This window comes from Bubalus bubalis, chromosome 9, assembly GCF_019923935.1.
Source record: "Bubalus bubalis isolate 160015118507 breed Murrah chromosome 9, NDDB_SH_1, whole genome shotgun sequence".
Taxonomy (NCBI): Eukaryota; Metazoa; Chordata; class Mammalia; order Artiodactyla; family Bovidae; genus Bubalus; species Bubalus bubalis.
The window spans coordinates 70,868,127-70,880,251 of NC_059165.1; the positions used below are offsets into that span (position 1 = coordinate 70,868,127).

The following is a 12,125-nucleotide window of genomic DNA, read 5'->3' on the forward strand; positions in this document are numbered from 1 at the left end:
TCATCTGTATTTTGGGAAAAATGAAAGAATGTGCTGTGCTAAATTGCTTCTGCCATGTCCAACTCTTTGCAACCCTATGGACTAGCTGGCAAGGCTCCCCTGTCCATGGGATTCTCCAGGCAAGAATACTAGAGTGGGTTACCATGCCCTTCTATAGGGGATCTGCCCAACCCAGAGATCAAACCCATGTCTCTTACATCTCTGGCATTGGCAGGTGGGTTCTTTACCACTGTGCCACCTGGAAAGCTCCTATCCTCTTATATATCAATGGTACCCCACTCCAGTACTCTTGCCTGGAAAATCCCATGGACGGAGGAGCCTGGAGGCTGCAGTCCATGGGGTCGATAAGAGTTGGACATGACTGAGTGACTTCACTTTCACTTTTCACTTTCATGCATTGGAGAAGGAAATGGCAACCACTCCAGTGTTCTTGCCTGGAGAATCCCAGGGACAGGGGAGCCTGGTGGCTGCCGTCTATGGGGTCGCACAGAGTCAGACACGACTGAAGTGACTTAGCAGTAGCATGTACTATTGTGCTCTAATGAATTACAAAAGATACAGATAACTGAAGAAGAATAATTCAGAGATAAGTAAAGACATGTCTCTCAATCTCAGAATTTCTCTGTCCATGTTTTCAGGTGACTGTGAACAACTGAGCCATGGGGATATGGTTGAACCAATCATCCATAGATGGCTTCATTCTCTTGGGCATCTTTTCTCATAGCCAGGCTGATTTTGCCCTATTCTCTGTGGTTATGGTGGTCTTCACAGTAGCCCTCTGTGGGAATGTCCTCCTCATCTGCCTCATCTACATGGATCCTCAACTTCATACACCCATGTACTTCTTCCTCAGCCAGCTCTCCCTCATGGACCTCCTGTTGGTCTGTGACATTGTGCCCAAGATGGCATTCAACTTCTTGTCTGGCAGGAAGTTCATCTCCTTTGTGGGTTGTGCCATACAAATTGGATTTTTTGTCTCTCTAGTGGGATCTGAAGGGCTCTTGCTGGGACTCATGGCTTATGACCGCTATGTGGCCATTAACCACCCACTTCACTATCCCATCCTCATGAGCCAGAGGGTCTGTCTCCAGATTGCTGGGAGTTCATGGACTTTTGGGATAATAGATGGAATGATACAAATGGTGGGAGCCATAAGCTTACCCTACTGTGGCCCAAGGAATGTGGATCATTTCTTCTGTGAGGTTCCAGCTTTATTGAAACTGGCCTGTGTAGACACATCCATTTTTGATTCCCTGCTTTTTGCTTGCTGTGTCTTCATGCTGCTCCTGCCCTTCTCCATCATTGTGGCTTCCTATGCTCGAATTTTGGGGGCTGTGCTCCATATGCACTCTGCTCATGCTCGTAAAAAGTCTCTGGCCACCTGTTCTTCCCACCTTACTACTGTGTCCCTCTTCTATGGGGCAGCCATGTTCATCTACCTTAGGCCTAGGCGCTATCGGGCCCCAGGCCATGACAAGGTGGTCTCTGTCTTCTATACAGTCCTAACACCTATGCTCAACCCTCTCATTTATAGCTTGAGAAATCGGGAGGTGATGGGTGCCTTGAAGAAGGGGCTGGATCACTGCAGGGTTGGCAACTGGCACTGAACACCAGGGCATCTGGAGCCTGGTGCTACCACCTCCTGTTTGCATAATGTTGGCAAGTCGTTCACACTTTGTGAGTGACTGTTTCCTCATCAATAAATGGGATTCATGACACTGCCCTACCTCACAGGGATTTTGTTGGGATAACTATATGTAAATCTAAAGTGCCATGAGGAAGCAATGCATTGTTATTATTATCATTATTGATCATTTATGAAGTCTTTGAAGGAAATTCACTCTATTTTTAATTCTTCTTGGTTATAGTTGTGTTTTATTGAGTGCTTGCTATGTCCTGGGCACAGTCTTTTTTCATTTATGTATCATCTATATTATTTATTTGATGATTTCACCTAAATATAAATATTTTTAAATAAAAATTTTCTAGGTGGGAGAAATTGAGTCTCTATGATTCTTTATTGGGTGGTTCCTAGTCTAAGGGATGTGGGGGAGGGAGGGGCATGGAATGGGAGTTTGGGGTTGGTAGATGAAAACTACTTCCTTTAGAATGGGTAAGCAACAAAGTCCTACTGTGTAGCACAGGTAACTATATCCAATCTCCCGGGATAAACCATAATGGAAAAGAACATTTAAAAAAGAATATATATATGTGTAAAACTGAGTCACTTTGCTGTATAGCAGAGATTGGCAAAACATTGTAAATCAATTATACTTAAATAAAAAAGAAATACAAATATATCCCTAACTGCTAATAAATTATTTATATATTTCCAGTACCTGGTTCTGTGTCTCATAGGTAGTAGTTACTTAATAAACCTTATTAAATGAAGGCAAAAAGAAGGCATCAAAAGGGATATATGTATGAAAACATTTTTAAAAGCACTATTCAGGTGCCAGATTTGCTGTGGCAACTGTGATTATTTCTGTACTTAGAGTTCTGCAAAAGTAAAACCATATCTGTTTAGGAAAGTAGAGATTAGAACAGAAATAAAGACAGAATTCGAGCCATTGTTTAATAACTTACATATCAGTCAGGGTACAGCCAGGAATAAAAACTTTATCAGTTACTTTAGCAGAAAAAAAGTGTAGTGTAAAGAGTTGTTAACCAGATATTTGGAACTGAAATGGCAAAAGAACACTAAGAATTGCAGAGGAAAAAACAATCTGCAAAAAGAAGTTACTCTTCCTGGTGTGAGGTTGTTGTTCAGTTGCTCAGTTGTGTCTGACTCTTTGTGACCCCATGGACTGCAGCATGCCAGGCTTCCCTGTCCTTCACTATGTTCCTTAGTTTGCTCAGATTCATGTCCATTGAGTCAATGATTCTATCCAACCATCTCATCCTGTCACCCCCTCTCCTTCTCCCTCTTCTCCTCAATCTTTCCTAGCATTAGGGTCTTTTCCAATGAGTTGGCTCTTCACATCAAGTGACCAAAGTATTGGAGCTTCAGCATCAGTTCATGGTATTCTCTTATACTCATTTCTATTTCTGTACAGTCTCAAGTAATATCCTTCCTTTCATTTCTGATTTTAGTTATTTTATTGACTTCTCTCTTTTTGTTTGCCATTCTAGCTTAAGTTTGTTCAATTTTGTTTATCTTTAAAGAAAAGACTTTTGGTTTGGTCAATTTTATTTAGTTTTTTAATCTCTTTATCTTCAGTCTAATCTTTGCTTTTTTCATTCTTCTAGCTTTTGGTTTAGTTTTCTCTTTTTCTTTAAAGTATAAAGTTAGGCAATCATTTTGAGTTCTTTACTTCCTTTCTGATATAGGCTGTAAAATTCTCTCTGAGCATTACTTTCCTAGAATCCCATATTTTGGTATATTATGTTTTCATTTTCATTTGTCTCAAGATTTTTTCTAATTTATCTTTAATTTATTCTTTGGTCCATTTGTTTTTTAAGAGTGTGCTATTTAATTTCCACATATTTTTGAATTTTCCATTCTCTTCCTATCACTGATATCTAGTTCATTCTATTTTGGTCAAAGAAGATAGTATATTATTTCAATATTTGAAATTTATTGAGATAATTTTTAATCTAACATATGGTGTATCCTGGGGAGTGCTCCATGTACACTTGAGGAGAATGTGTGTCTTCTGTTGCTGGGTAGAGTGTCCTATATATGTCTAGTAGACAAAGTTGGGTTATAATATTGTTGATACCTTCTATTTTCTAATTAATATTCTGTCTAGATGTTCTATCAGTTTTTGAAAGTTAAATACTAAGTCTTCAACCATTATCACAGAACTGTCTCTTTTCAGTTCAGTTTTATCAAAGTTTGCTTCATGTTACTTTGAGGCTGTGTTTAATACATGTATGATTAAAATTGTTATAGCTTCTTGATGAATTGACAATTTTCTCAACATAAGATGTATTTAGTTTCTTGTAACATATAATATAACATAGTCTTTTAAACTATATATTTTTCTTATATTAATATTTCCACCTCAGCTATTTTTTGGCTATATTTGCGTGGAGCATCTTTTTTCCATCTTTTTATTTTCCATCTACTTGTGGTTTCAAATCTAAGAGAGTTTCTTATAGAAAACATGGAATTGAATGATATTTCAAAAAATGTGTTTTGCCAGTCTTTGCCTTTTAATTGGAGAGCTTCAGTTCAGTCGCTCAGTCGTGTCCGACTCTTTGTGACCCTATGAATCGCAGCACGCCAGGCCTCCCTGTCCATCACCAACTCCCGGAATTCACTCAGACTCACGTCCATCGAGTCTGTGATGCCATCCAGCCATCTCATCCTCTGTCGTCCCCTTCTCCTCCTGCCCCCAATCCCTTCCAGCATCAGAGTCTTTTCCAATGAGTCAACTCTTCTCATGAGGTGGCCAAAGTACTGGAGTTTCAGCTTTAGCATCATTCCTTCCAAAGAAATCCCAGGGCTGATCTCCTTCAGGATGGACTGGTTGGATCTCCTTGCAGTCCAAGGGACTCTCAAGAGTCTTCTCCAACACCACAGTTCAAAAGCATCAATTCTTCGGCGCTCAGCTTTCTTCACAGTCCAACTCTCACATCCATACATGACCACTGGAAAAACCATAGCCTTGACCAGACAGACCTTTGTTGGCAAAGTAATGTCTCTGCTTTTGAATATGCTATCTAGGTTGGTCATAACTTTTCTTCCAAGGAGTAAGTGTCTTTTAATTTCATGGCTACAGTCACCATCTTCAGTGATTTTGAAGCCCCCCAAAATAAAGTCTGACACTGTTTCCACTGTTTCCCCATCTATTTCCCATGGCGTGATTAGACCAGATTCCATGATCTTCGTTTTCTGAATGAGTAATGGAATATTATTCAGCTGTAAAAAGGAACACATTTGAGTCAGTTCTGATGAGGTGAATGAACCTAGAACCTATTACACAGTGTGAAGTGAGTCAGAAAGAGAAAGATAAATATCATATTCTAACACATATATGTGCTCTCTAGAGAAAAATGGTACTGAATAATTTATTTACAGGGCAGCAATGGAGAAACAGACAGGGAATAGACTTATGGACATGGGGAGAAGAGAGGAGAGGATGAGATGTATGGAAAGAGTAACATGGAAACTTACATTACCATATGTATAATAGGTAGCCAAGGGGAATTTGCTGTATGTTTTAGGAAACTCAAACCGAGGCTCTGTATCAAGCTAGAGGGGTGGGATGCAGTGGGAGATAGAAGAGAGGTTCAAAAGGGAGGGATATATGTATACCTATGACCAATTCATGTTGAGGTTTGACAGAAAATGACAAAATTCTGTAAAGCAGCTATCCTTCAATAAAAAAAATAAATTAAAATAAAGATTCTTACCTTCCAATAATTTAATTACAATGTGTAACTGTAAGGATATCTCATGTTTGTGCTTTTTGAAATTCATTGAACTTAAATGTGTTGATTCAAGTCTTTTTATCAAACTTGAACAGTTTCAATATTTATTTCTTTAAATATTCTTACAGTGTCTTTCTTTCCTCTCTTTCTTGAAAAGAAAGAAATGCCTATGTTGCTTTGCTTGATGACATCCCATAGTCTCTTAGATTATTTTAGTTATTCTTCATTCTTTGTTCTTTCTACTTCTTAGATTTGCTAATCTGAATTGACCATAATCAAGGGCTCTCATTTTTAATTTTGCTTTTTAAAGTGTGATATTGATGCCTCTAGTGAGTTTTTCATTTCAGTTACATACTTATTTGTTTCATTTTATAATTTATATCTATTTATTGATATTGTCTATTTATTCATGGATTGCTTTCCTAAAATATTTCCTAAAAATTGTTTTCTGTAGCTTTTTCTCCATAGTTTCTTCCAGCACTTAAAGACTATTTAAGTCAGTTGACTTAAAGTCTTTGTCTGGTAGGTTTAATGTCTGCTTTCTCAAGGATAGCTTCTTTGCATTTCTTGTCTTTATAGTTTGTGATTTTTCACTGAAAATTGGATATTTTGAATATGATAATGTGGTAATTCTGCAAATTAGATTCTTCCTCCTCCTCCTCAGTATTGTTTCTGTTGCTTGCTCTATTTGTTTAATGAGATTTATAAACGATTTTTGTAAGGTCTGTATTTTGTCTCTATTTTTGGGCTTTAGAGGGACTGAGTGACTTCACTTTCACTTTTCACTTTCATGCATTGGAGGAGGAAATGGCAACCCACTCCAGTGTTCTTCCCTGGAGAATCCCAGGGATGGGGGAGCCTGGTGGGCTGCCGTCTATGGGGTAGCACAGAGTCGGACACGACTGAAGCGACTTAGCAGCAGCAGCAGCAGCAGAAGGAATGGAGGGAAGTTACACTAGTAACTGCATTTCTACAACAGGGAGAAGAATTTAGTTTGTCTATTCAGTTTAATTCTTAGAACACATATTTTATAGTTAAAATTATTATTTCCATTTTACAAATGAGGAAACTGGGGTTCACATGAGTCCCTCGCCTAAAGGAAGTTTAAACATCATGGACATACAGCTCTGCCTGACTTCAAGGTAAAGTGTCTGTGCTATGCTACCTTTACTTTTTGTAAAATTTTTAGTATAACAAAAGCTCAACTGGGCTAGAGATGACAGAAAAGTGGGCAGGAGGAGGTCAGTCCAGGGACAGATTACCTCTTTATCATAACAGATTGCTTGTTGAATCTTTCATCTCTTGAGGACTTTGAATTGCAGCAGAATTGAACTCAGAGGTTAGAAGGGTCATTTTGATTTTGGGTGGGCATCTCTTCATTTATCCTGGGTCTCCTTGGTGATGCAGTGGTAAAGAATCTGCCTGCCCATGCAGGAGATGCAGGAGGCATAGATTGAATGTCTGGGTCGAGAAGATCTCCTGGAGTAGGAAATGGAAACCCAGTCCAGTATTCTTGCCTGGAACATTTCATGGACAAAGGAGCTTGGTGGACTACAGCATGCTGTCACAAAGAGTCAGACATGCCAGCACACAGCGCACCCTCTTCATGTAACCTAGATAATGGGAAGAGGCAGAAGGAATCAGAGGGGCAACTGCCGGGAGCCGGTGAGAGACATTCCACTCGTGACAAAGGTCATGAGGAAGGAGGCTCGGCATACGCAAAGGCGGGATGGATCCTCGGGAGTCCCCCCGGATATTCTCGAGCCTCTACCCCCAAAAACCAGAGTCTGCCTACTTTATTGCTTTGTGCTCTCACCTCTGACTTTACTGGAGGCTGTCCCCTACCACCATCTCGCTCTCTCTGTCAAAGAGTTAACTTACAGCTCCAATTAATAAAGTTCCTGGGCAATTAGGAGTGTTTAAATCCAAACCCCTCAGATGGCTCTCTAACTCGCCTGACAAGTTTACCCGGACACCTACAGCTATGCATACGATTGTTTACAATCTCCCAGCCTCGAGAGGCACGGGAAGCTTAAGATATTCAAATAGCTTAGAGCCTCTCAGAGAGTTAGAAACTGTCAGAATAAAACTAGTAAAATATTTCAATGTTTGTTGCCAAGTTTCCACATCCCCTGTATTGTATCCTTGAATGTGTATTAATTAATATAGTTGGTATGTAGAAAAAATAAGTAGTGGCCTTGGTGTTAGTAACTTTAGACCCTTAAGGTAATAAATTCTTTCCTTTGTAAACCCATTACACATCCGCCCTATAGGAATGCAATTTTATCTTCGAAAGATGGCGCCAAACCTTAAAATAATTACTCTTAGAGAAAATAAGTCTTTGTTGATAAGTCCTTGTCAAGAGTCATAAAATGTTAATAGGCCTTCTGGCCAGAAGATGATGTAAATCACCTAAACCATTTGTATACGATAAATTTACAGGAAAGAAACCCTGGTTTTTGATAAGGATCAAAGACTGCTGACTTTGCATCCCCTATTATCCTCTATGCGTAACTTAGGGTATAAAAACCCCTGTTGAAAATAAAGCTATGGGCCTTGCTCACCAACGCTTGGTCTCCCCGTGTCATTCTTCCCCTCAATTTTCAACTGAGTGTCCATCTGGAGCGCGGATATCCTCTGCGACCATTTATTTGCCTGGGCTTCTAAGACCCACTCGAGAAGGTGTCTAAGGTGGGGCACCTTCCGCTATTCGAGAGGGCACCTGCGGCCTCCGTGGTCAGAGCTAACCTGGTGTCACGGGTTATATTGATTTTCCGCGTAAACCAAGCCACTCAGCTTCTTTTCTCCACTAAATTTTCCTACTGAGCTATTCTCATTTTATTATTCTTTATATCTCTAATTAACATTTGAATAGGTCGCCTAGCCGTCTCTCCTTCGAATACCCTGGATCAGCCGGGGCTGGACCTCGGCGGGCAACAGTCTGGAAGACTCTGGAAGATGTCCTGGTGGCTTCATCTACACACATTATTTACTAGACATGCACAAAGTGGACCACAACTCAGAACAAAAGCCAACATTTCCCATTCCATTTTGGAATGGAAGGAGAGCCAATTTCCCCCAGATTGTCCTGTAGAATCTCTTAACAGTTTTCTTCTCTACCTATCCCCAGGAGAGATTTTGTTTTGTGGTGAGATGAGGTGAGCAGATAACTTTGAAGGCGACTTCCTTCCCCAAGAGATTTAATTGCAAGGGACTGGGAACAAAGATGTTGCAGAAGATGGTTCTCTAAGGATTTGTGAAAACAGAAGTAACTTTCCTCAGTCACAGCAGAAGGGAGAACGATGGATGGCAGCGAGGGTTGGCAAGGAATAAAGTCTCTTAGATAGATGCTTGACCTAGCCCAGCAAGGGGTTTCTTCCACAGGTGAGAGGCTCTATATTTTCTCCCAACCAGAAGCCCCTTTTCTTCTAGTCTGACCCACTCCCACACTGCTTTCCTTTGGGATGAGGAATGACTGGTCTCTATGTGCTCTGATTTTTGTTCCTGAAAGACTCTTTTTTAACCCTTAAAGATTTTGCCAGGTTTTAGCATAGAACTCTCACTTCCAGGTTTTCCTAGATTTCTACATTCTTTCAGACTCATTTTCTTCCATTTTTAACCAGTCTTAAGTGCATTTCTTCAGAACCATGGTGAAAGGCATTTAATATTTCCTCCCTCAGCTTGGGAAGTACCCATAGCACCACAGCTAACTGCTATTTTCATAAGACAGGAGGATATTTTTGAGGTGTTCTGACCACACAAGACTTTATTTCTCCTGGAAATTTCTTTTCTTTACATTTCCTAAGTCCCTCCAGATTCAATTTCAGGCCCATTTCCTTTAAGAAGATTACAAGATCTTTCTTGCAATGAGAGAGATCCCACTGTAGACACAACTGACCGATCTGATCAATCCTCCCTGGGTTGTGAAATCTGTTCACCAAGGACATAGGGCTCCCAGTGGGATCTGCCTCTTGACTCTCCAGGCTTTCCTGATTTCATTGATTACCTGGGTTCAGGTAAGGCTTTTCCTTGCTGTGTCTTGTATTTCACCTCTCTGCTATCAAATGTCTTTTACCCCACTACCATTCCTGCCATTCTCCTGTTTACAATTTCTCTTAAGGCAAGGAAACTCGTGTGGTTAGATTTTACTTCTGAAAAAAATTTTTTCCTCTCTTAATCCTTTATTCCTTGGGTAGAACTCGAGAAGACCTGAGGGTTGTTTGATTGAGGTTTTTGGTTTAAGGCTTGGGAGACTGAGACCCAGAAAGAGAAGATTACTTCCTCAGGGTCTCATCACAAGTTTCAGGAAGAGTGGGCACGATTTGTGTTTTCAAGTCTAGAGAGGATGCAACAAAGTCTAGACTACCTGAAACTGGCCGACTCAGGGTACGGGGAGAGTTATCTGTCTGTGATGATATCTGGTTGTTAGATTTTGAAAGACAGGATAAAATCCTCTACTTACATATGTGCCTATATTTCCAACCCTAGAAAACAAATTTCTGCTTGCTGTTCCCCAACACCCTGTATATATATGTTTTTCTTTTGGAAGTCCTCTCCAATACCCCATCTAGTTGAATGTCAGAGCTCTACTCTCATTTGGAGAAATATGTTTTGATGTACCTGCTCCCTTCTTTTCCAACCCTGTAGCTTTTTTCTCTTTGAGAAATTTACCCTATAGTTTTGACTTCCCCCCTTTCTGTTCTCTGACAAAATTCCCAGGTGTACCTCTGCAGGAGTGTCACGTACAGACTTGGGCTCCGGCAAGTCTGATCTGAGTGGTGCAGGAAATCCTTTCTGTCTTAAAATATCTCCTGCTTTGCCTAAGTAAAATCTTATATGTTGCCACCTGGGAAGGCTTTCTCTGAAGAAATTTGTATCTCAATCGATAGCAAAGTGTTAGATTACATTATAATGGGGTTTCCTTATTAGCAAAGATTGGTTTTCCCAATCAATTCATTAAAAAACATTTATTGAAAATCAGTTGATTCATTTGGTAAGCCAAAGTAAACAGTTCAAATTTTCTTTTAACTTGTATGTTCTGATTCCCAGTGCAATTAACTTTTAAAAAAACTTACCTCTTTTACTCTCCTTCTGCTACCACTTTTGTCCAGAGCATAATAAGTAACAGAGGTTGTAGACATCATAATAATTGCCACTGTGTATAGGGCACTTACTGAATACCAGACATTAGAGAAGAGGCTTTACATACATTATCCTATTTTACCCTCATTTTATCCTTTAAAGATGATAAAACTGGGGGGGTCAAAATGGTTAAGGAACATGCCCCACACAGCCCACAACCATCTCCTGCTTGGACCATCATAGCTAATTACTAGTAGTTACTTCTTTCTCTCCCCTGTCTTCTTGTCTCTCTGCCATTCAGTGACTAGGCATTGACCTGCTCCTTTTCTCAACAGCCAAGGACACCCACCATTTGCTGAGCCTTTTCTGTGTGAGCTTTTAAACATGTGAACTCATTTAATCTTCATAACCACAGTGGAAGATGATTACACTTGTTATCATTTTATTGATGAGATGAAAGATTCAGTGAGCACTTGCCCAATGCTAATAACTGGCCAAATTCTATCTCTTAACCATGACCTGGTGATATATAGGTTTCCATTCCAACTCTCGAATCTGAACATTCATGGGTAGGCTCCCTCCACTGCCTCCCTATGTGGATCCTCTGCTCAGTCAATAGGCCCAACTTGCCACCCCCATCAATATTTTGCTTTCTCTTCTCTGCCTCAAGCTCTGTCTTTTCCTTATCTCTGAAGTATTTAATTGACTTCTGCTAAGTTTGGATATTCTAATTATCGTTCAGGATCCAACTTCACCTCCTGGGCACCCGGAGGCCTCTCTTGATTCCACAAAATAGTGTAGAACTTCCTCCCTGGTACCCCTAAGGGCAGAGAGATTGCACCCATGGGAATTGCTGGACTGCCACATCCCCTTAGTGCTACATGTTCTTGGGTGTGAATAGGTAACACTTGTGGAGCACACAGAGACCACACTAACAGTGTTTGTGTTCAGTAACTTAAGTTTGGGGAAATCCATTCTTGAAAGTGTAAACAGTACCACCAGATAAATAATGTCAATTTAGAAATGAAATGCATTTTATTTTCACTTTTTAAGAGAATATAATAGAACTGCAGACTTTCTGTCCATAATTGTGCACATAAGCACCAAATTTTGTGCATAACTTCAGGGTTTATAAATTCCTATTTAAGCTAACTCTGATGTTCTGTTGGTCAATAAAACACTACAAGATTAATCAGCAACTTATTAATTCTAGACACCAACTGATATAAGAAGAGAGACCACTGAGGAGGAGGGACTTGATGGAAGAGTCAGAATTTGGGGGGTTGGGAGGAAAGATCATCAGGAGTGTCAGATCCCAGGAGAGGAGTGCATCTGCTTATCCAGTCTATTCTCCACACCTAGAACAGAACCTGGCACATTATAGATGTTCAGTAAGTATCACCTGAATGAATGAATAGTCAGGGAAGGCATTCCAGGCAGATAGGATGGTATGAATTCAAGCACAGACTCTGTCCAGTAGGAACCTGAGTGGACTTGGACATATCAAGATGGAGATGAAGTCTGAGACTCAACAGGCAGGTCTGGGGTGTCAGGATCTGTTGAGTTTGGCCTTACAGGGTCTGTGGATCTCTGTTCACCTGGAAGAAGCCAGGCTCTTGAACATGAGTGCAGGATATTCCAGTGGGGGTTGGGAAGGAAGCTGG

The 12,125-nt window shown here is 40.3% G+C and overlaps 1 protein-coding gene across 1 annotated transcript; it reads left to right on the forward strand.

The window, feature by feature from the left end:
• Positions 1-659: 659 nt before the first annotated feature.
• LOC102393255 (olfactory receptor 56) lies at positions 660-1,607 on the forward strand. Its single transcript, XM_006075947.3, has one exon. The coding sequence runs from the start codon at positions 660-662 to the stop codon at positions 1,605-1,607; it is 948 nt and encodes a 315-aa protein (XP_006076009.2).
• The last annotated feature ends 10,518 nt before the right edge of the window (positions 1,608-12,125 follow it).